At 41.0% G+C, this 24,970-nt stretch overlaps 1 protein-coding gene across 1 annotated transcript; it reads left to right on the top strand.

The window, feature by feature from the left end:
- Positions 1-11,238: 11,238 nt before the first annotated feature.
- On the top strand, positions 11,239-12,924 carry rxfp3 (relaxin family peptide receptor 3). The gene has a single exon (XM_033647641.2). It carries the CDS (start codon positions 11,494-11,496, stop codon positions 12,715-12,717), a length of 1,224 nt encoding a protein of 407 aa, XP_033503532.1. The 5' UTR covers positions 11,239-11,493; the 3' UTR covers positions 12,718-12,924.
- Positions 12,925-24,970: the final 12,046 nt, after the last annotated feature.

Genomic DNA, 24,970 nt, shown 5'->3' on the forward strand with positions numbered 1-24,970 from the left:
CATGTGCTGTCTATTTTAAAGAATTTAAAAAATCTAAAGCTGAAATCTACCGCGACAAAAGCCACATCACGTAGTGATGAGAAAAAGTACCAGTGGTGTGGACTCGAGCTGCATGACTTGAACTCAAATCAGACTCAAGTCACAAATTTGATGACTTTAGTCTCGACAAAATCAAAAAAGACTATAACATTACAGCCTTGTGACTTCACTTGGACTTTGGCCTTTTGAGTTGAAAAACTATGTTATTCAAAAAGCTGCCACTAATCAATTTATTTTCCTTAATTTACTGAATCAACTAACATTAATGGCATTAATTCCCAGCGAGTCGACAATTAATGCCCCAGATCCACATTGTTTAGGTTGCAGGACAGAACCATAAAAAACTAAACTTACATTACTAAGTTCCAGGTGGAAAAAATCCAATGTATCCATATACAACAGTTTGTATAATATCCTACAAATTAGCGCCCCACGAATGATGTTATGTCCTTGACCTAAAGTTACGTAATTCACATAAAGTTACGGAGGTTAGGCTCAGGAAAAGGAACATGGTTGGGCACCTTTAGGTTTAGGTAAGTAAACTTACTGTGGTTAGGGTTAGGAAAAGAAACATGATGAGGACATAGATGAAAGGACAGTTCGAAATGTGTTTCCTGGGGAAAGTTCCAGGGGAAAGTCCTGTGTTTTTCGACCCATCCACCGCTGCAACCTGCCATCTAAATCAACCGCTCTGAACCTCTTCCTTCTTAACTCCCATCAGCTCATTGGTCACACGATCACAGCCTTCCAAAATACATGGGTTATACCCAAATTACTGGCTCATTATTGAGTGTGAATGGACATAATGTTAGGAAAATGTATGAACAGTGTATGAGAACAGCCTGAAAAATTCTACCAAGAATCATTTTGTTTGGGTACAAAAACTACAGGTGGTCAGCTAAAAACTAAACGCAGTATGCAAAATGTGGGGGTAAAATTACAGATAAAGATGCAACAACTCCCAACAAAAATATTCAAATACAGATTTTGAAAGGAACTGATGACTTTTGTTAATTTCATAGATTAATAATCAGATGCTAAAATGGCTTTACATTTGGTTAAGTGTGCATAATGACTTGTTTAGGATTTGAAACCAAAAGCTTAGGACTTGGGACTTGTCAGTCTTAACTATTGACTTGCCTGTCTTGACTTGGGACTTGAGACTTTCTTGTGACTTGCAAAACAAGGATTTGGTCCCACCTTTGAAAGTGACTCGTTACGTGGTGTTTTCTAAGAAATGTTACTTAACGTGCCCTCTGCCTAGAGACTGTTTTGATCTCATCATGAGCTCAAGTTCACAAGGCCACTGCTGACTTGTCACAGATAAACGTCTCCATGAACCCTCGTTCCAGTTTCCATTTCAAACTTTTAATCAAATAGATCCAATATTTACAATACTATTACACAGACAAATGCACAAGACATGCTCTGATTAAGTAATGATTATGCTCTCTCTCATGTGACTGTACTTTGGTTACAGTTTTATTGTGTTGTTGTGTTGCTATGGTGCGATATCACTAGCCGCAGTCACCAGTGTCTTGTCACAGGTGCCAACAAATTCCAGTGTGAGGGTGTGAACATAAAACAGTATCGTCCCGTGGCATAACGTTACCTAATCTTGTTGGCACAGGGGAATTATCTCGTATCTCTGGTTCTAACTCAGTTTTAAATGTCATTCTTTAAAGAAAAAAAAGTTGAATATCAATGACATTTCTATCTGTGCCTTATCCCGTCTATGAAGATTGAAATGTCTGAGCACGATAGCATCACAGTGGACAGTGGATGAACAGGTGGTGAGGCAGTGTTCATACACAGTACACTAGGAAGATAGAGTAATTTAAAGGAATGGTTTGACATTTTGGGAAAGGCTTTCTGCTTAATGTCAGATACATCACTCTCATGTATGCAGGCTGCTAATATGCTGGTTATAGCTTCATACTCACTGTACAGACATGACAGAGGTATTAATCTTCCCAACTATGATTCAGCCTGAAAGAGAAGAAAATCCAATTTCACAAAAGGTCAAACTTAGCTGTCATGCTCTTCTTGTTAATGCACCTGCTGGATGTTACTTTATTTTTCAAGGTTTCAGTGTTAGGTTGTGCCACCAGCTGTATTTTTATGCCTCTGCACTGGCGACAGCTGTGGATGAAGGCATTATTGTGCAGGTTGTCCATCGGTCTGTATGTCCCATTCTCACAAATGTGATATCTCAGGAATGCCTTGACGGATTTTCTTGACATTTGGCACAAACGTCCACTGGGGCTGTGGTGGAATAGTCATAAAAATTTACGTCCTGTGTTTTTTCCTAAACACTTTTCCTTGAACCCAATTGAAAATGTCATGAGGTCAAGGAAAGATGTAAAGGAGGATTCATAAGGACTTATGAAAACACAATCGTGGTGTTAAGATAATCTGACTGAACTTACACTAGGCTACTTAATTATGTGATGACAGATGTCACCTGGATCTGCTGTGGTGAAACTACAATGTTCTGAAGACTAAAAATGCATATTAGATACTTTGCCCTTATTACTGTGTTGTTTCATGCAGGCCATGTGAACAACCCAGTGAAAAATATGAATTCATTACCACAGTTGGAATTGAAATAAAAGAAGGAATATAGGCTGCTGGTCCCAAAAAGTGAAACAAAAAAGTTTTCACATTGAGAATGGTTGCTCATACGAACCCTCCTGTCCACTCATATTCATCCAGATGAATCCCAATCAGTAGTACTGTATGAAAATAATTGTTAAATTTATGCAGGATAGGCATATCAATTGCTTTTCATGAACGACCGAATGGTGTGTCCCTTTAACAGTTAAAAGCAAATTCAACCAGGTCTTATCATAAGCACCACTTAGATACTTCTGGGTTATTTTTCTAAGTTAAAATCCATAGGCAAAAAATATACATTCAACCCCAGCCTTGGACTCAAGGATGAACTGGTTACTGAATGAAATGAATCAAATGAATTTGTTCATCAGAGGTCAAAGGTCACCATGGCCTCAGAAAGTACATTTTTGGCTATACCTCAAGAATTCATATGTAATTATGACAAAATTTCAGGATAAAATACTGAAGTCATAACATTTTATATTCAAAAGGTCAAAGGTCAGCGTTACTTTCTTATCTGGATCATAACCAGGACAGGGGGCCTCCTGTTCCCCTAATAGTCCACCACAAGCTCATTGGTTTTGCTTATATTGAGCTTCAGGTGATTATTGTTGCACCATTTGACAAAGCTCTCACTGCCATTTGCAATGTGCCAATCTTTATTCATTTCACAGAGGCAGCGACATGACTGATATGTACGTGACTTCTGTTACCATGAATTGCTTTGCCTGAAAAAGTATGCTCATTCAAAATATACATAACATAACATAACAATGAAATGAATTGAATGATGAAAAATGAAAATCCTGCCAAGAAGCATATCTCACAACTTCATCATTTCTGTCTAAGAATATAAGTTTAGCAAACTAACACCAGCCTAAAGTTTAGTACCCAAGGACATCTATTCTCTGCTTTGTTTACAGTGACGGTGTCAGGATCTTTGACCTAATTTCAGGTGGCCTGTGTGGCCGTCTGTCTCCAAATGAGTGACAGCTGAGGAATGCCGGAGTTTCTATATGAGGGGTGTGTCTGCAGGCTGATAAGAAAGACAGATACCAGCTCAACCAAACTGTAGTAGATGTTTGATTTGGAGCAGCAAGGCAGTAAAAATGTCTTTCATAAACTCCTGTAACAACTTCAGGAGACGTGTGGTGGATATTAGACCTTGGATGAAGTGTAGATGTGACTGCAGGCTTCATTCAATACAGTTTTCACACTGAATTCTCACAGCTCCATCTGTTCTCCTCTGGTATGTGTGCAAGCTGCGGGCTCCAACAGCTGTGCTATGACTAACAGACAGTCTGGAGGATAGTGCACCACACAGGGTTAGTTCAGGCAGTGTTCAGTGTGTTTTCTATAAAATCACTTTAGTGTGCAGCTTTTGTAATTTGCATGAATAACACTGGAGGTCAGCAGAACACCTACCACAGCATCCAAAATACTGAACTCTACTCTCTCCACTACATTTCAGAGGGAAATGTTGTACTTTTTACTTATCTGACAGCTATAGGTCCTACTTACTTTGTTCACTCAAGGTTACAGAAGCCTAAAATGAGCATATAAATTGTGAATCATTATTATATAGTAAATCTAACAAACCACAAGTATCTAAGATAGTTTGAGTTAGCTCCACCTTGAAGCTACAGTTGGTAAATTTTATAATAAAAATAACTTTTTTTCATATTTGCTGAAATTTCCACTGTATTCCAAGCGACAACCTCAGGGGCTAAAAAATTAAGCCAACACTGAAGTGCCAAAAACTCTAGTTCTTTGAACGACCACTTAAGGCTGGCACCTGTAGCCAGTCAAACCCCATAGACCCCCATGTTAAAATGGCTAACTTTACAGCAGAAAAAAACATGTTCAGCCTGGTACAAAAAAACAGTTTTGATCTTTACAGCTGATTTCAATATTCATGACAACTGTGCAGGGGTAGAATTTTTATATAACTCAATTTTACATTTTATTAAGGCTGAAAGTTCCACATAATTAAAGGCGGGCCACTTTGAGAAACAGGCCCTGATATTGTCCTTGGCCACCCCTAGAGAACCAAGATGAAACCAAGATGGTGATGGCCATTATGCCAAACTCGAGGCTTCATAATGGGAGTCCACAAACCAATGGGGACCCAAAAGCTGTGTCCATTATTTTTAGTCTATGCTATATTAACCCGGCCACCATGTTGGATACAATTAAGCGTGAGTATGAAGCACCACCCATTAGTCGGACCAACCTTCTCATTTCACAGCTAAATGGTACACTAAAATATGTTTCTGAAGACATGGAGGTGAGAAAAGGGCAATGCAGTAACAGAATCTTGACTCATATTTGATCAGCACTGCTTTGTTTGACAGTTTGCAGTTCGTGAAGAGTGATTAACATAACTGACAGCTGCTTTAGAGTCTCATTAGCTCTGATTGGTTATTGTTGATCGCTCTGCAGTCTGATGCCATTAGAGGCAGTGGGAGGGACACGACTTTTCTCAAACTATCTGTCTCATGTATAACTTTCAGAATATAGTGACAGTTTTAGCAAATATGACACAAAGTTATTTTCATGTAAGTTTCAGCCAGATATATGACATTAAAACATCTGCTAGCATGTTAATATTTGAGGGACTTCTTCACCCCCCATGAAAAGGTCTATGGCCAATGCTTAAATGAAAACAAGTACAACTTACTGATTTACATCACTGACAATACAAGTTATATGTATTTAAATGATAAATAAATGTAATCTTATAATTAAAACACATTTTAACATGCGAGGCGGACTGCTGCTTGATGAGCTACGTCAGAATGCCTCACCAAAAATCAGGGACCACTAAAGGAAAGGTCAGGGTACAGAGAGAACAAGAAAATGACAGGAGCTGAGAGGCAATGGTCAAATGTCTGGAGAAGGAAATGTGAAGAATGTAGAAGCAAAAAAGTCAAGGTCCCGAGCTGGGCCAGTTAGCTCGCGACCTCGCTCTTCCCCTCTCAAACGGACTTTCTTTATCTTCCATTAGATATCAAAAACTCAAATACTCAGAGGTCAAAAAAAAATCACTGGAGACACGTAGAATCAGATGCAACTGAGTTTAATGTGCTCGCAGGCAACAAACACATCACAACCCAAATGAGCCAAGCTCCGGAGCAAGGCTGGAATTTCTTTGTTTGCGCTCGCTCTTTTATCGTAGAATTTCTGCTGAGTCATCTCTTTCCCTTAATCCTTCTCACTTGGCTCTGATCGTAACATATCCCACCTCTGCTGAGTCACTTTTTCTCCACCATATTGGTGTCATATTTCTGCTGAGTAATGTTTTTCCTAGATCTAAGACCGCCTCCTCTTACTAGGGTCATTCTCAGGACAAGCTGTAATTCCCCTAATTTTCCACTAGTGTTTTCTGAACCCATTCTCATGCTATTTTTAGAAATGATTCACAGTGAGTCCTAGGTACTTCTCCACCACAATGCTTAAGTGCTCAATGAGTGTGTGTGTGTGTGTCATAAGAATACATGAAATATTAAACCAGTGTGTAATTTGTCAGTTGCACAGATTATATTGCTTCAACACATATCTTTAAAGGTCAGCTAAAAGGTACAGTATATGTCTTCAGTAAATCAGTACATTACACTACAAGAAGCAGCAGGTATGACAGGCAGAGCTGAAGGTGAGAGGTGGGGCAGAGTAATTTTTAAGCAAATAAGACCGGCTGTGTCAGGCTCAGCTTTTAAGCTACAGTGAAGACACAGTTATTATATTAAACTAGAGGGCCCATGGCATCCATTGGTACCAACCATGTTATGCTATCTTGTCGAAAAGCCAAAATTTTGGTGAGGAAAAAAGGAATATTGCCATTTTTTAAAATGGTGTGTTTGAATATTTCTCCATACTGTGATCCCTGAACAGCCTTGAAATTGCGTAACTTGGGTACGTCTGTAAAACTGAGAGTTGACAACCATATACTTTGATCATTCACTGGAGGGCATTCTTTTCAGTCCAGGACACAAAAGTCACTACCTCTGCTTTTCAAATTAAGAAAACAAGGTCTTTACAGTAGATACAAATACAAGCGGCAAAGGGACTTTTTTATTAAAAAGATTTTAGGAGGTGGTAAATACAGTGTGGGTTGTGCAGTTATCATTCTCCCCCTCTAAATCCATCCACTTCATAACATCACCTATCAAGATATCCTCCAAAAGGCGAAGGTTCAGGAAGCCATCAGTGGGATGGTATCATGGGTGCAGATCTGATGACAAGTTTGGGGGGACACAATCAGTTGTGATTTTTTTTTAATTGCACGCGTGCAAATCATGCCCACAGAGCGCTTGAGATTGCCAGAATATTTCACGATTTCATAGAGGCTCCTCACCATCACCAAGTCATTCAAAAAGCACTACAAAGAGAATCATATGCTTACCTTTACTGTTTATTTCTCTTAAACAACAAGTAGTACATGGAACCAACCATCACCCTCCTTTTCACTGCTTCGCTGTTAGTTAATGCTACTTCTAGTTTCAGGGTCTCAGGCATGTTATGTCCACTCACGTTTTCATCTCTCGCCTCTCACGGATCCCGTTTCTCCTCATCATCTTCCCTTTCTCCCAGTATATAGGACTACTGTATACATTTGTTCAATTTCAATCATTTAAGCTATTTAGAATTGGGGGGGGGGGGGGGGGCAATTTGTGTTTTTCAGAATTTGGGAGGGACATGTCCCCCCCGTCCCCCCCGGGATCTGCACCCATGGATGGCATGTACTGTATTTAGATATCAGTTATAGCAGACATTTTTCCTCCTGTCAGTGTCAGCGCCGCAGAGCCTCGCAGCGGATCTGACATGTTGATTTCTGTGGAAGATTTGTGGTAGATGAGCCCAAAACAAAGGCTGAATGTTTGGTGAAGGATTATTACATGGTTGACTCAGATTTTCATTTCAATTTCAATTTGATTCCCACAAATAGAAAATGAATCAGGGGCCAAATATGTCAGTATGGATGGAGTTCATGTCCTGCTGATCCTGCCTGCCTTATCAAATTAAACTATATAGTCTGATGAATATGTCTTAACTCATATATGTCTTTGAACCCCCGATAATTTTTTAATCTATTGTTTTATTAGCATCTGCTGAACTAAATGCCAAATGATATATACTGAACAAAAATTTAAACTTTTGTTTTGCTCCCATTTTTCACGGGTTTTAGTTGAAGATCTAAGACTATTTTTTAAAACAAATATAAGTGAGCATTTCTCCTTTTCTCCATCCACCTGACAGGTGTGGCATATCAAGACTGATTCTTTGGGGAATTCGTGACTTAAGAATGTATTTCTGTAGCACGACTAATGGAAAGACTGATAAGTGTCTCTTTTCAAGTGAAAACTGCATGTTTTAGAGTGGCCTTTTATTGTCACCAGCTCAAGGCACACCTGGGTAGTAACAATACTGAATATGCCACATCTGTCAGATGGATGGGTTATCTTGGAAAAATAGACATGCTCACTAGCACAGTTTTTAATACATTTTCAACCAAACTTTGAGAGAGATATACCTATTGAGTGCATAAAAAAATCTTAGATCTTTAACTTAAACTTGTAAAAATTGGGAGCAAAAACCAAAGTCTTGCCTTTAAATTTTTTATTCAGTATACTGTATCTGTAACACAATAAGAAATGTCTGGAATCAAATTGTCAGAGTCCCTTTCAGAATGACTATGTAACACAGAAAATGTCATGTTTAAACTTACAGGAACAGTGTGTGAGATTTAGGGAGATTTAGTGACATCTAGTGGTGAGGATTTAAAAAATTAATTGGAACTTCTGACAGAAATCCTTCAGTATTCATTATTTAGGAGGTTTTAACTGTGAGATGAATCATCCGCAGATTCCGCAGAGGTCTCCTCCTCTCCTAAACAAACAGACCAGGTAATTCAAACCAGTAAAATGCTGAATAAAGCTGTTTCATGTTACAAGTCAGTGTTTCTCCTACAGTGTTCAGCTTGTCGCAGATGCACTGGCTAATGTGTGCTCACCTTTTTCCTCTGATAACCTGGGATCCAGACGTTTGGGAGGATTTCACCAGGAGCCAAATTATCTGCAGAATTCTCTTCCTCTCAAAACAAATCTTTGAGGCAATTTAAACCAATAGAAACACAGACTAAAGCAGCATCACATTACAAATCAGTGTTTTTCCAAGGCTGCTCATTGCAGAGGGGCTCTTAACTAGGGTGGCCAATACAAAAATGCAAACAACCCTATCAAGAGCCAATGTTTGGTCTGTCCTGGGCTACTGTAGAAACATAGCTGTGCAACATGGTGATCTCTGCGGACGAGGACCCACTCCCTATGTAGATATAAATGGCTCATTTTAGGGTAACAAAAACAGTGGTCCTTATTTTCAGGTGATTATACAACTTTAATCCATTTCTCCCAACATCGTCCCCTAAATCCTACACACTGGACCTTTGAGATATTTTCTGTCAGAGGTTTGCCAGAATTTTCAATGTAATCCTCTTCAGGATGATCCTGACTATGATCATTACAAATATGAAATAATTTTAATTCCCCATTCCAACCTAAATTGAAAAATGGCAGCCCTGACGGTTTGAAAGGCCGCTCATAGAGACAAACCCACAGAAATGTATCATTTGTGACTTTTCAGCTGCAGCAGACAGACAGTAAATTATCACCACATATACAGGTAGCAGTGATAAAACAGCAGACTGACAAAGTTAGTGACCAGCTGGTGAACATAGTGAAGCATTTCCCTGCTAAAGAGCAACGTATTACCCCTCAGGAGTTGGTGGAGACCAAAACAGAGCCAAAAGGAGAGTGGATACTTCCATTCATCAGATGGCAGGAAACACGAGGGTGTATTTTGTTGTGTATATTTCATTGCTCCACAATATTATTTTGAACACAATTACAGGCCTTACAATCAGATGTGACATAACTGTCGAGAAGAAGAATGTGTTCAAGGTTAAGAGCTTATATGTTCCCTGGCACCACTGAGATTTGAAAAACATTAATATATAGTAATCGAAACAACAACATCTCTACCAGGCAATTGAACCATTCTCTCAAGGTCAGTTTCTGCTCTTGACTTCTGAAATGTTACAATGGACACATATCAGAGGGAAGTGATTGTTGAAAATTACATTTTTTAAAAATCTTTTTACTGTGGCATCCTTTTCATTTTATATTTCTCCAGTCAGACAAATTGAGAAGTTGGTAGATCCCCCTCTCTAAATAAAAACAACACTTAACTTTAAGTAAAGAAGGACTTACCCTTAGCTGCATGCACAATATGCACAACAATAAGTCCACTTTCAAAAACACTGAAATCCTTTGAAATAAGAACTCTTCAAACAGAAACTGTGCTGCCACTGCACAGCTAATTGGTCTCCTCACCTGATCGGCTGCTCCTTAAGGAGCTAATTAAGCTATACAGAGGGACTTTATCTGCGGTCACTATTCAGAGCAGTTCATTTAAATTTTTGGTTTCAAAATATTCTGTCATTCAGATCATGTAGCCAGCACTTCTGATGACACCATGTACCTGTGATATGTAGGAGAACATGTACATCCCTGGAGATGTTGTTACCATGAAAAGATTCTTTCTACAGTATGAAATGTATAAATATATGTGTGATATACTGATAAAAATGGACCTGGCTACTTTCATTGCCTTACTAACTGTGAATATCTCATTAACCTGTAATGCCTCTAATCCCACTACTGTCTTCAGATTTAATCACAGTCTAATTTATTCTCCTTTTTTCACCTCTCTTCTTCGACTTTTTGTATTTTTTGCCTCATAAACTCTGCATTTCACCAGCCATCCATTATTTCCCCTCATCTTATCCATCTACCTCGTTTCATCTGCGCCATCCACTCAGGTAAACTTCGGAAATGCTTATGAAACAGTAGTGACCCTCAGCCAAGGTAAAATGGAATCAATAGGAATTAAATTAAAAATAATGGATGGCTAAATCCACAGTGGAGAAAGCTTCCAGCGTTTGACAGCAATCTTCACTGCAGGTTAATATGAATAAATGTGTGTGTGTGTGTGTGTGTGTGTGTGTGTGTGTGTGTGTGTGTCTAAGATTCCCCTTAATATGGAGAACTTGTGCACCCCCTACCCCTACCCCTAATGAAAACATTAGTAGCAGAGGACTTTTATTTTGACAGAATTAAAGACATTTACGCCAAAAATAGGTGCATAAATGCAGGAAATAAAGGGATTCGTGCTCAAAATCTTCTGTCATAGGACCCCCAAACCCACTGTTTCATATGTGTCACCCCCAATGTTAAAATGAAACCTACCCTTGTGAGCCTGTGTGTGGTGGTGGTGTAGGCGTTTGCGTTTGGGGTTATCAAAAATGTCCAATGCGTAAAGCATATGATCAATACGGTTTTAATTCCACAGTCCATTTAAGAACAGATGGTGTACATGGGAAAACAAATGCCAAAACCAGTTGTTATTATGTCTAACTCATGACGTTTCTCACGGATTTCTCAACATGAGATGACGTCTTTTTTGTTTTCCACGTGGCACCTAATCAGAACCAAGGACAGCGCCAGATTGCGCCTGAGCGCTGCGTCAGGGCGCTTTTTCACGGTTGGAGAGCTGAGGCGCACAGAGAGAAAAATCTCAGAGAAGGGCAGGCAAATGAAAAGCTCACCTGTCAGGGTTACACAGCAGTTATTTTTGTGTTTATTTCGATTCACACAAAACCTGCACCGTTTTTTAACGTTTAATGTATATTTATTAAGTGACAAGGAGGCTGGCGCACGGACCCTAAATCAGAGGATTTAACCATGCCTATAGGAAACACCCTCCTAGGGAATTAAAGTTAATATGTCTGGGGAATTTACGGACACTAACTGCGAAGGCTCGGGAGGGATAGTCTATTCTGCAAACTTCAACCACAGTTGTATTTTCAACACCACCAACCGCTCCGACGCGGACTCAGTCCACCTCAACAGGACAGATTTTGTTGGAGATGGCGCCGCTGTTGTGAGGATTATCATCTCTGTCATTTACTCGCTGGTGTGCGCTTTGGGTCTGGTTGGGAACTTACTGGTCCTTTACCTGATGAAGTCTAAACAGGTGTGGAAAAAATCCTCCATCAACCTTTTCGTAACTAGTTTGGCAGTGACGGACTTCCAGTTCGTGCTGACTCTGCCCTTCTGGGCGGTGGAAAACGCGCTGGACTTCACGTGGCTTTTCGGCAAAGCGATGTGCAAGATTGTCTCCTATGTGACTGCCATGAACATGTACGCCAGCGTGTTTTTCCTGACTGCTATGAGCGTGGCGAGGTACTGCTCGCTGGCTTCTGCGCTCAAGGGCAGGCGGCGGCGGCCACACTGCTGCTCCTCCGCGCGCTGCATCACCGTGTACATCTGGTTCGCCGCCGTCTCCGCCGCTCTGCCGCACGCAGTGTTCTCCACAACCGTGACCGTCTCCAGTGAGGACTTGTGTCTCGTCAAATTCCCGGACACAAATGGAACCGCGCAGTTCTGGCTGGGGCTGTATCATTCTCAGAAAGTGCTGCTGGGCTTTGTGGTACCACTGGGCATCATCTCAGCCTGCTACCTGCTCCTTTTGCGCTCCATCACCTCCAAAAACATCAACACATCGAGCGCCAAACGACGCGCAAAGGTCACCAAGTCTGTCACCATCGTAGTCTTATCCTTTTTCCTCTGCTGGCTGCCCAACCAGGCTCTCACAGCCTGGGGTATCCTCATCAAACTCAACGTGGTTCACTTCAGTTATGAATACTACACCACGCAGGCGTACGTCTTCCCCGTGTCCGTGTGCCTGGCGCACTCCAACAGCTGCCTGAACCCCATCCTGTACTGCCTGACGAGGCGGGAGTTCAGGAAAGCGCTGAAAAAACTCTTCTGGCGGCTGACTTCACCCAAAATAAGGCCGATTACAGGAACCACAAAGCCAGCGATGGACGAGCGAGGGCACGTCCTGCACCCGGTCAACGCGCCTGAAGAGCCCAATGTGGTGTTTTATCCCCCGGGGGCTGTCATCTACCATGACCGGCGGGATCTGCCGCAAAACAGCACGTAGTTTAAACAGCCACAGGGACCTATAGTCTCTGATTGTTATCTATATGAATTATGTTAAGTGCTATGTCAGGAAAGCTGAGTTCAAGTTGGATCTGCTTTCATAAAAAGGCGAGAAAACAACTGAAATTGTTATAGACTGTGATTTTATTTTTTGCTGACATGGACATTTCTCTTTTCCCGAAAAAAAGAAGACATACAGTATTTTGAATGTGCCAAGTCTGTCCAAAAATATATTTTAATGTGCAAGTAAAGTGCATCTACACCATGTGTTGCTGTTCTTTGTTGAGTGTAGAAAATATTCGGGTGCCCTTGTGGAGGTTGTCACTGTGGATGAACAGTGTCCAGTGAGCTGCACACACAGAGCTACAGATTTAAAATTTGGGGTAAAGAAAACACTGGTATCTGATTGGTGCTCGGTATGGACTGATGAACCTGAGCTGAGTAACAGTCTGTAGTTTTTATTTCCCTGCTTTCTAAAAACCTAATGAAAAATGAAGAACTTGCCATTAACCGTATTGTCACACCCATTTATTTATAATATCTGCAATTAATGCATAAAAAAAATTGAGAGCAGCTCAGGGTTGCTTTATTTAAAAGATTTCATCATAGTGTCTGCATGACTCAACCCATCACTAACTCCTTTATTACCCTTCATGAATCTTGATTTAATGGAGCAAGCATTTAGTCGCCTAATCTACAGTGAATGTTGTCATGTTCAGGAAGTCAGGGGGTTTATCTCCTAGGGATACCGCTCACTAATGATTTGTTTGTTCACAGCCATTTCCAAATACATCATTAGTGATTTCTGATTAACCAGAACTACTTCAGCATCATGAACACTGTTTCACAACATTACGCTTTTATATAAAGCACAGTTTAGAAGACATGGATGCTTGTTTGATCCTCATTGTCAGATTGCTTATTAATGTCAGCCTGGATAGATGGAAGCTTTCTTTTTCCACTGACAAAACAACTTAACTTCCAGATTTAACAGAGAGTGCAGGATTAAGCTCAGGTCAGGACTCATACTGTCTCATTTCACACAAGAATCAAATGAAACATATTTATTTGATTTCCCTTCACCTCCTGCTGCTTCTGACGTACTATGGTGTGTGTGTGTGTGTGTGTGTCTGACAGAGAGGAGACTGCAGGAGTCTGGCAAACCTACTATAACAACTGACATCCTGAGATAAACACCATATTTAATCTTTTAATTATAGCAGCTAAAAGCAAAGGGACTCCATTTATGCATACGCTGACATGCTGTCATTACAAAGAAATGGCTGATTGAACCAGGACCTGGATGTTATAGTGGTACACCAGAGATCATGTCATGTGGATGTTGAATCCATCACCTAAAGTGCATATATACACACATGCACACACACACACACACATTAGTGATGCTTGTGAGGACCAATCAGATGATTTGCTCTTAACCCCCAGCACTAGAGGGTGATCACCTCAGATTATACTTAATTTTCTCCAGGTCTACATACAGCATAAGGGTCCTTATTCCACAATGAAGCTTTGGGGGCAGGTGGTGACTTCCACTCCAACAAAATTCTTCTTTGTGCTAATAAGGATGCAAAGGCGATATTATCCTTACACTTACTCCTAACTGTTTGAGGGTCTGATAATACTCCAAAAATGGCCATTTCTGCACATGGCAAGATGTTTAAAAATAGCTGTCCAATAATCCTGCAGACACAAATGTATAATTATACGTTCCAGAGCCTTTATGCTCCACTTTCTCGCAGGTTGGAGCCTGGTCTAACTCTTAAGTCGTTGAAATCCTCCGCTTGGGCAGTGACTTGCAGTGTCAGAAACCAACGAAAAAAGTGCATCCTTTAATGTTTTTCCTAAACCTAACCGCGTACTTTTGTTGCCTAAACCCAACCATGTGTGCTTGTTGTTGAAAGAAAAAACGTCAGTTCACGGTGTTTTACCCACGCAGTGCGTTTACTTTGAAAGAGACTGTATGTACACTTTACATTTCCTGTGAAAACGGAAGTGTGTTTTGAAAGAAGACGATGCATTTAACAGACAGAACTTGACATGGTGTCCCAGAACATCAACAACCAACGATCGTGGATCGTGGTTGCCCTGCTGCCATGGTCCTGCCTGGTGCCTACTACTACTGCTGTTATTATTAGTCATATTTCTACTATTATTATACACATGTGATTATTATTGTCACATAGATATACCATATATTAATAAATACATATGTGGTGTGGGGCTCCTTTCATGCAGTGTGCTTAAGTGTAGGCATTAAGTGCCCAAGGCCTGCCTTCTCCCCCAACCACACCCCTAATCAGCGCCAGAGTGTGGCAAGGAGCAATAAGTGGAAAAAGTAGTGAAAGGACCAACAGTGCCACCTGGGGGATGTACACCCTAGGAAATATTTTTTTAAGAACCTTAAATGGAGTTGAAAAATGAGGGATAGGGCACACAGACTCGTTACTGAGGCAAGGACAGAGATGTGATGTCAAAATAAACCAAATGTTTAGTGAAATCATCAAAAATAACCAAATAGGCAGGGACTAGAGCTGCTGAAAAAAAAAATCATTAATAGTCAAACAAAAACCAATACGGGGGGATTAAAATACTGTTTTTATTGCAATTAGGCCTAGCTAAAAAGAGTCTTGATACAACATTTAAAATCCACAAGTTAGGTAAAATATTCAGTCCATCCAAATAAAGCAAAAGTAGACAAAACTAGGGGAAGTGAGCAGAGGCCACTCATGGAGAAGCAGACTACACCGAGGAGTGCCCAGAAAATCTAATGCAACCTATGCTCATGTCCTGGTGCTCATAAAGTTTAGGAACCTCACCTCACCATATCAGGGAAGAGGACAAGAGCCAAAGGAATGAGCCCAGCCACCAATATAAGGCCCTTATACAATCTGGGGCTGATTAGGGGTGTGGTTGGGGGAGGAGGCAGGCTTGGAGCTGTTGGGCTTTAGAAATAAAATTAAATTGAATTGAAATTGAATAATTACTAATACACACACTGATAGGCTGAAGGCTGAGAAATCTGCCCGAGATAAAGAAGTGGAAGCAAAGAGGTTGGAGGTCCACCGTCACGTGCCATTCCTATCAGTGGGTAAAACCAATGTTGAGTAAGAGTTTGAAAGCCAACTAGTATTTGAGAGGATCCAAGCTCAAAAAATTCTTGAGCAGCAGACCCGCATTATTCAGGTCCTGCAGACCGAATTGACGTAGGTGAAGGGAGCGAAAGCGGCCCTCGAAACAGCAATGAAATCGTTGAGGACGGAGGCCTTCTTCAGACTGCCAGCCAAAATCCTATTTTTAGCCTATCTAGATTGGAACCAGATGGCTCTTATGAAGTCTGAACAGTCATAAATGACATGAAATCAGAATTTTGCAAACCAGATCGAAACCACTTTTGGGAGGTAGTTTCAAATTGCATTTGGACAGATGTGTCTGAGTCTGAACAGCTCCTTATATGACTTCACACAATACACACTAGATGACGCCTCCACTCCGACGTTGTTGCCACAGCAACCTGTCAGATTGGTCAATAATGTGGCCCAGTCTGAACAGAGCCAAATCCGATTTGGACACTTGCTAAAAACAGTGTGGACAGTCAGCAGTCAAAAATCGGATTTGAGAAGGAATCAGATTTGAATCCGATTCGCTTGCAGTCTGAATGCGGTGTCACAAAGCAGTTGCAAACAGCAGCTGAAAACAATTTGGACACAACCGCTTCTTCCCAGAACGTGGAGCTGTGTAACAGAGATGCTGCAAAATTTGAGGCCCACTCAAGAGCTGAATTGTTGGAGCATGATCTAGCATTTGAGAGGGCGCAAATTAAGGAGTTGAAGCAGAGACTGTGCCTGAAGGCAGAAGTTCTCAGAATGCAGAAGGAGGAGGCTAGAAAGGCTCTGGAGAGATCCAAGACCTCCAATCGATTACAGAAGGATCGGAGAGCAGACTGCAGGGAGATAGCAGCAGCCTTGAAAAAGGCAGAAGAGCTTTTGGAAAGTGAGTGCCTCTCCTTCAAGCATGAGAAGAGAGATCCAGAGCCTCCCATCTGGCTGAAATGGATTAACAGAGAGAGGACAATAATAAGCTAATTGCCTCTCTAAAAGAAGCTGAGCAGGAAATTGACATCAGACATAAGTGGCAGAAGGAAAAGTCTTTCCTGACTGCACAGCTGGAGAAATTGCAAAGCACCCAGCTTGCTCACCTAAAGATGAGTGAAAATAATCACAAAACCTCACGGAGGCTCTTAAGACAAAATATGAAGAGAAGCTACAAAGTGACCATCTCCGATGGCAGCAGGAGAAGACCTTCCTGCTGGCAGAAGCAAAAAAAGAAAGAGCCTTTTATGTGTCTCGGCTCAACGAGGAGAAACGGGAGAACAACAGCCTTGTGGATGCCCTGAAGAAGGCTGAGGAGTGGTTGTCTTCGCAACATGTGGCAAGAAGAGAAGACATCTCTCCTTCAGGCCACAGAAAGCCTGAAGGAGACTCTGCAGGAGATGGAGCAGACCAAGAGCACCATGAGGGCCTAAATGGATGAGCTTGAGAGACAAATTGCCAAAAAAAAGAAGAGAAAGAGCTCTCTCCCACATACACACACAAACACCTTAGCTCTTGTAGTATCAGATTAATTACTCTGAACTGCAGAAGGTGACCTTTTGGGAGGTAGGACTTGACACTTAAGTGTGCCTAATATATGTTGGTCCAAATATTGTAATTTTGTCTGGGGTCACATGTTGGACATCCAAAGAAAAAAGTTATGTGGCTGAAGTGGCGAAAGAGCTTAGGCAGGTTTATTCTTTGTTACAGAACTTTTGAAAATAAATATATTAGAATATTTGAAAACGCAATAAAGAGATCAATATTAATTAGAAAAGAGTTTAGAAAGTTTAGAAAATTCAAAAAAAAAAAAGAAGAAAGAAACATTAATTGGTTAACCACCAATAGGTCAATTTTACTGCCCAGCATAGCACTTGGGTCTAGTGGGACCTGGGCAGCAGCACCGCTCATTTGGTGAGTACCACTAGTTTGGCCCAATTTAGTGGACGTCACAGTTGCGTCACAGCAGTTGCACGCACATAATGGTGGCAGAAAACAGCAGACACCGATGAGAAACACTGAGAAACACATAAAAATGTCTTCTTGTGCCACTGGATGTCGTAACAGGAATACAAGAAAAGATAACCTTCATTCATCGCCAAGGACGCTGTTTGAACGAAGCGAAGACCTTTATGGTTGCTAGAATTTGATGTCAACAAAAAATCTACATAATATTTACATATGCAATTCATAGAGCCCTACAGTTACAGGATGAAATAATATTTAGGCCTATATTTACATACACCTAGTAGCAGCAGTATTAACAGTTTTCTAAAATGCATTAAATGGTGAGAAGAAGTTAATACTAACAGAGCCATGAAGTACAGTTTGCCATCAGTATAGTTGTTTGACTTGTTTATGGCTTAAACAGTTTTGTTTTATGCCCTGGTCGCTGGCTTGGCAGAACGTCTGTCTGAACAAATAGAATAAAAAATATTTAAAAAAAAAAAAAAAAGTTTTGTCTCCAGTTAATTAGAATCTCAATATTTAGGTTAGAATCACTGCTGGATGCTCAGTAGAGGAGTGTGTGTTTGGCTTACATAAACATAATTACTGATGTGGTGAAAGATAATTCATCATCATTAGGAACTGTAAAAACTCACATTTGCCAAGCATGGATTTGTTTTATTGTCCCTGGTTAATACTTGTGGAGACGTCCCCATATAATATAATTTAATGTGAAAGTAACATCTGACAACTTTTCAACTAGGTAGCTAACGCTGTCTGCTTATTAACTCCGTGACCATAACAGAATATAGTAACTTTCACCACTGCTCATTTTAGAAATGACACCACAAGAAAATGTGTTCTCTGTTTAGATTATTAAACAGATGATGTATCACAGATGTTTGTTTCTACCTGTCAGCGATCAGCCATAGCACACTGGCTACATTAGCTAAATCGCTTACATTAGCCAGCCTTTCATTTTCCCTGCCTGGATGCAAATAGGAACCGATCTAAACACACATTATAGCCTCTACATTAACATAAACAAAGAATGCATTTTCTTGGGTGGCCTTTCTAAAGTGAAGAGAACTCTCTTATGATTAGGGTTGCCACCTTGGATTTGTGAAAAAAAGGGACACTTGACCAAATATTTGAGGCGGAGGGCTCGGCCATTATTACCAGTTCAGACTGACCAATGAACATGAAATTCGGACATAGGAGACCAGATTTGCCATCATTCCATGTCCTTCTATGTGCCTGTATTTTATATTAATTTTTATATCAATGAAAAAAACAAATCTGTGTAACTAAATTCTTACATTTTTACATGTATCTCAGCATAGCAAGTTGGAAGTTGACATATTCTGCCATATCTGAAGAGGGGAGACTCTCTGGAATCTGGTAATATAAGAACCATGATGGTAGGACAGTCTGTCACTTCACAGCTGTCCAAAACATGTGGTTTGTGCCAGGCTGACATGATTGCCAGTATTTTTTCATTATTGCAAGAAATTCCATTGACTCATTCACAAGTCAAAAATGTGTTTTATCTGAAAGAAACATGCAATATTTACATCTAAGATCATAAAAAATAGTCTACCAAGTGCAATGATGTCCTCCAAGATAATATTTGCCACTTTGATTGCGGTAAAAAAAAAAAAAAATTGGGTACTGGGGGGGGGGGGGGGGGGGGGCACGTGTCCCCCTCAATGTATATGGTGACTACGGCCCTGTCATGCATGCATAATTAGGCTACAGTTGTCTGGGTGCGCAAAGGTGAAGTGGCTGGTCTTGTCATACAAAGTTTGATGGAGTGTCAACTGGACAATATGGAGATATTTGCATCTTGAAAGCCGGACTACAAATGTGGATAGACAGGGAGAAACACACGCAAGCCTAAGACGTGGTAAGATACATATTCCTCACTATATGAAGTGACTGATAACAAGATCTGTATAATCGATTGTAAAGAAATTCGTCAGGATTTTATTTGGTAGACAATTGATCTGTATTTATAGCGTGATGGGATGACACCACAATGATGTGTGTGGTATCATTGGAAAGCTCTGCTCCAGCGCTTTCAGGTGATATGCGTGGCATTTCTGCGCGAGCCTGCATTCGCGAGTAATCCATCCAAGAGTAATGTGTGTGCAGAGCTGTATGAAAGCTCTGTTATACATAATTTTAGTGTAACTTTATCATTTTTTTTCGCTGTGAAAAACCATAGAGAAGAACAGGTGTGAATTTGGACGCACTATGCGTCATTCTGGATGGACTCCCGGGAGAGATTTTTTTTTTTCACGGGACAGCTGATGAAAAAAGAGAACAATTCTGGGAAAAACGGGACGGGTGGCAACTCTACTTATGATCAAGGTGTTACTAAGCAGACAGCGTTAGCTAGCTAGCTAGCGCGCTGGCAAGTTGATAAGTTGTACTTCCACATGAAATTGTATTATATGGGGACGTCTCCACAACTATTAAATAAGGAATAAGCTAAATCCATGCTTGACAAACATGAGTTTTTACAGTTCCTTATGATGATATATCTTTCACCGTGTAAATAATTCAGTTCACATAAGCCTAACACACTCCTTTGCTGAGCATTGAGCAGCAGTGTTTAGCCTAAATGTTGAGATTCTCTCAACTGGAGCCAAAACTTTTTTTCCTACTACACGTAGATCATAAACCCATGGATGTAAAAACGACTCATTGCAACCGGTTGAGAAATGTGAAAATTAAAGTGCTTTTTATTGTTTATTTGGTGCTCACCCTCACACCCATACTGTCCCATTCTGCCACCAGTTCACCTCTGCCCACAAAATTTGTCATCTCTGCTTACAAACACAAAAAGGGTCTATTGCTATCTGGACCCAACAGTGTTGCTGTGGAAACATTGTGCCCACCCTCTGGTCTCCACCGATGAGCTAGCCTTGGCCGCTCTGCACTGCGTATCCACCTTGTCAGGGAGCTAACTAGCAGCTCCACTCCTTAGTGAGGTGGGAAGACGGCGTTAGCTAGCTCACATTAACCACTTCCCATTCTTATTTTTATTGTTATTGTTATTATTATTTATCGCCGTCTCTTGTATTTTTGTACTTATTTGCATGTCTAGTTATTTAAGTTTTTAAGTTTAAATTTGAAATCTTTAATCTGACTCTTTCCTCTTGACTGCTGTAACACTGGAATTTCTCAATTATGGGATCAATAAAGGTGTATCTTATCTTATCTTATCTTATTCCTTCACAAACGACAAAATCAGGAGAAAACTCGGTAACATGCTGACAACTTACAAAAGGGCTAAAGACAGGTCTCGGACAACAGGAGAGGGCAAAATCACCTGGGAATATTACTCGGTAAGTGGTGCTATGTACATATGTTAAATGTTAGTGGGACTTTCTGAAGGGTATCAAGTTTCCCTTAATGTCCTGTTTCATTTTTGCCACCCACAATTTTTATCAGTGCACCATAGTTTCAATACTGACAGGAGTGATCACAGCAAATGAGTGGGGAGGGGACACTTGTGCTTCTCCTTTTGTACAGCAAATGGATGAAATATTTAGTGGCTCCGGGGTGGGGAGTGTGCCACCAGGCACCATCACTTCAACACCACTCTTTCCAAGTCAGACCTCATCTGAACTCAGTCGGTCAACTCTTGAACGTGACACAGACAATCAACAGCCTGGCCCATCAACTGCCACGCAGACAACACATCCATCTGCCAAAAAAGAGGCAAAGCTAAATCCTCATTTCAGGACACTTACGAGTCCCATGCTGAGCGGAGGACGGCTACTCTGGAGTCACTCGTGAGGCCAGAATTGGCAAGATGAAGGAGACTAATGGAGAGAAGAAGAAGAAATTATGAGAAAAAAATGATCATGTATGGGACAAATACTTACCCAATTAAAAGACATTGGAAGGCAGCAAGAACAAATTATTGACTTACTAAAAGAAAGCAATACGAAATAAAAATGTTGAATGAAATTTGTGTGTCTGTCTTTTTGATATGTTGGGAAGAACTGAAAAAATGTTTGAAAACTGAAACACTCCACAAAGGAAGCAGTGGTTGGCTCGTTCAATTCACAACCATGAAATGACCTGAAATGGCCTCTGATACTCCGAGATCCCCTGCTGATTTTGCCTGGGTTCTTACCACCCAGTTGCCATGAGCTGCCACTTGGAGGCACAGCAGAAGTCCTGATGATGTAGAGGCACTTCAGTCAAAGGGTAACTAACCTAATGCCTTAGAACATTGTGACATTTGTAGTTTTTGATCTCCATGATAAACTTGCCATATGATCTGAGGTGCCTCACATCACCCTGTGGCATACTGCACACCAGCTCACAAAAACTTAAGAAAAAAGAAAAGACTGTAAAGAAAAGGGGATGAATGTAAAGGTGTGTCCTGTCTTTAAATGAGTGCAGAAATCCTGTCTCTGTACTGAGATGCATTTTGGTTGTTGGGCTGTGGTGGGTGTACATCATTGTCCACTCCGACTTGAAGGGGACCTTGCTCCTCTTCATCAGGTTGGTCACCAGAGTCCAAACAGATGTTATGGAGAATGCAGCATGTTGTCACAGTTGCACTGATGTGTGCCACTGTCTTCATGTGCAGACACTTGAGCCTCCTGAAGTTGGACTTCATGATCCCAAATGCATGCGCAATTGCCACACCAGCCGCATTCAGCTTCCTATTGAAGCGCCTCTGCCTGGCCGTTAGGTGCCCATTATCCCTGTAGGGCTTCATTAGTTGTTGCAACAGAGGGTACGCTGAATCTCCAATGATGTACATTCCCTCTGGGACCAGGGCCTGGGGATCTTCCTCTAGTAGCCGCCCAACATCTGTGTGTCGAAATGCTCTCGCATCATGCCAACTCCCGGGGTGGCCTACATTAACGTGGCAATCACAGAAGCCAGTGAGGATAACGGAATAGAACTGTTTCCTGTTATAATAGGCTATGGGGTTGTCGCAGTGGGGTTTTATGATGGGAATGTGACATCCATCAACAGCACAGATTGTATTTGGAAATCTGGCTGATTGAAACTGTAACTGAGATAGGTGTATTGCTTCTCCTGTGAGCCATGAAATGTGATGTGAGAGATGTGAATTTACCAAGGAACAAAACTGATGGACATAGGTTGACAGTGTAGACTTTGAAATGTTGAATCTGTTAATCAGTCATAATACTTTGGCCTTGACATGCTTTAGATAAGCCTACCTCCACTTGTCCCCTTGAAAGTCTGAAATGACTTTTGAAGTCCGCCACACTGTACAAGGGTACAACCTCCTCGACAAAATGTGGCACTTTGGGAACAAATCTAGGAGAAACATAATGCATATTATTCTAAACAGAACTCAAAAGAACTCATTGGGCTTGCAGAGAGCAGTTATTAAATGAATATCATTGCTGACCAAAGCAAACCGTGTAGGCCTGTCTCCACAATGGCACCTTTACATGATATAATAAAGATACAATCCTGTTTTCAACTATGGACAATAAAGTCGCCAGATTATTCGAATTTTTATTAAGTGTTTTAATTTGCCTAAAAAGTAGGAGGATTTCTAAACCCATTAGCTGATAACTTGACAAAATGTGGTTCTCAACATGTGCTGACTATTAAAAAAAATGCAAAGCACTAGACTAAATGAACTGTAACAGTGGCCATAAACTCTGGTTTGTTTTAAATATTAAGAAAGAACAAATCACCTTCTCCGTCTAAGTTGATCTTCGTGGAAAAGTAGCTCTTCTGCTTCAATTTCATCCGCTATGATGAATGCGTAAGCGATATCTTCAGCCATACTGAAAAGTATCCAATCGTTGCCTGAAGACTACAAGTAGCCTACAGATCTGTTCAACAGGATGTACGTATTTCTGTAACTTCCTGTATATACTCTCGAGGCTGCTGGAAACTGTCCGACTTGATCGCAGCCTTTTGTCGCCGCCCCCTGGTGCGGCCGCCTGCTCTCGTCTACTTTCCAGGCGAGGCGCAGTTCATCTCGAACGTGTGTGTCAGCCCTGCGATAGTCTGGCGACCTGTCCAGGGTGTACCCTGCCTCTCGCCCGATGTCAGCTGGGATAGGCTCCAGCCCCCCCCCCGCGACCCTCAAGAGGATGAAGCGGTTAGAAGATGAATGAATGAATGAAATACACCAGGGAAAGGAGAAGCGAAAAGACAAAGAAAAGTGGAGCAGAGGGTGGCAGGAAGAATAGATGGAAATATATGGGCATCCTGTCTTTCTTGGAGCCTCATCTACAAGAAAAAAAAACAACTTCAAACATGGAACTAGAGGATGTCAGTCAGGATGAGAATGAGACAGAAGTAGGGATTTGTTGATCGATCATTTATAAATTCACACATCCATGCAATGCAGTTATAAACAAACTGTTTTTGTCTCACCATGGAACTAGGTGACCCTGGATCTGTTTCCTGTCGATCCTGTGAACCTGGACTTGGACCTGACCGATTTAATTGAGGTAACTGACACCAGACACAGTAGCTAAATATACTTTATATTATTTACTTTATATACTTTACATAAATCGAAAGGTAGCTGTATACATTTTACACACTGTAGTTTAATTGTGTTTCATCTGCACACAAAATCTGAGCAGTATCTGATTGGGGACCAGAAATATAATCATTTTTGCCCATGAGTTCTTCGCCAGCCATGGTGCGAGGGTTTCTGGGTACTCAGAATGAATATGCAATGGTTAATGTAATCTGGTTAACTGATTACACTTTTAACAAACAGGAGCTGCACCCTCAAGCTGAAAGAGAGGAGGAGATGCCAGGACCCTCAACCTCAACCCCAGTGGTAACCGAAGGTCCGGCAGTCCCCACCCACACACCTTCTTCTTCCTCAGCTTCTTCGTCCTCTGCTTCTGCTTCCACTTCCACTTATCTTCACAAGAGACCCCAACTTCCCAAGAAAAAGAATGTCACTATCCCACAACCACAGTTATCAGAGTACCAGGAGCACATCCTTGGTTTTTTAGAGAAACCTACTAATGAAGATAAACACTTTCTTTTAAACTTGTTGCCAGCATTTCAGAGACTGGACAGTAGATCGAAATCCAAAGTTTGCATTGGCTTTCTGAAGCTCCTGCATGAAGCAAATTTTGTGAGGAATGTTAAATATAGTTTGAATGTTTTAAATTGTTACATTTTTTTGAGTTTTGAAGTTTATATTTGAGAAAA

The sequence above is a fragment of the Epinephelus lanceolatus genome, chromosome 19 (assembly GCF_041903045.1).
Source record: "Epinephelus lanceolatus isolate andai-2023 chromosome 19, ASM4190304v1, whole genome shotgun sequence".
NCBI classification, from domain to species: domain Eukaryota; kingdom Metazoa; phylum Chordata; class Actinopteri; order Perciformes; family Serranidae; genus Epinephelus; species Epinephelus lanceolatus.

Excerpts from the sequence above, each read along its gene's own strand:
- rxfp3 (XM_033647641.2), top strand. The coding sequence starts at position 11,494 with ATGTCTGGGGAATTTACGGACACTAACTGCGAAGGCTCGGGAGGGATA.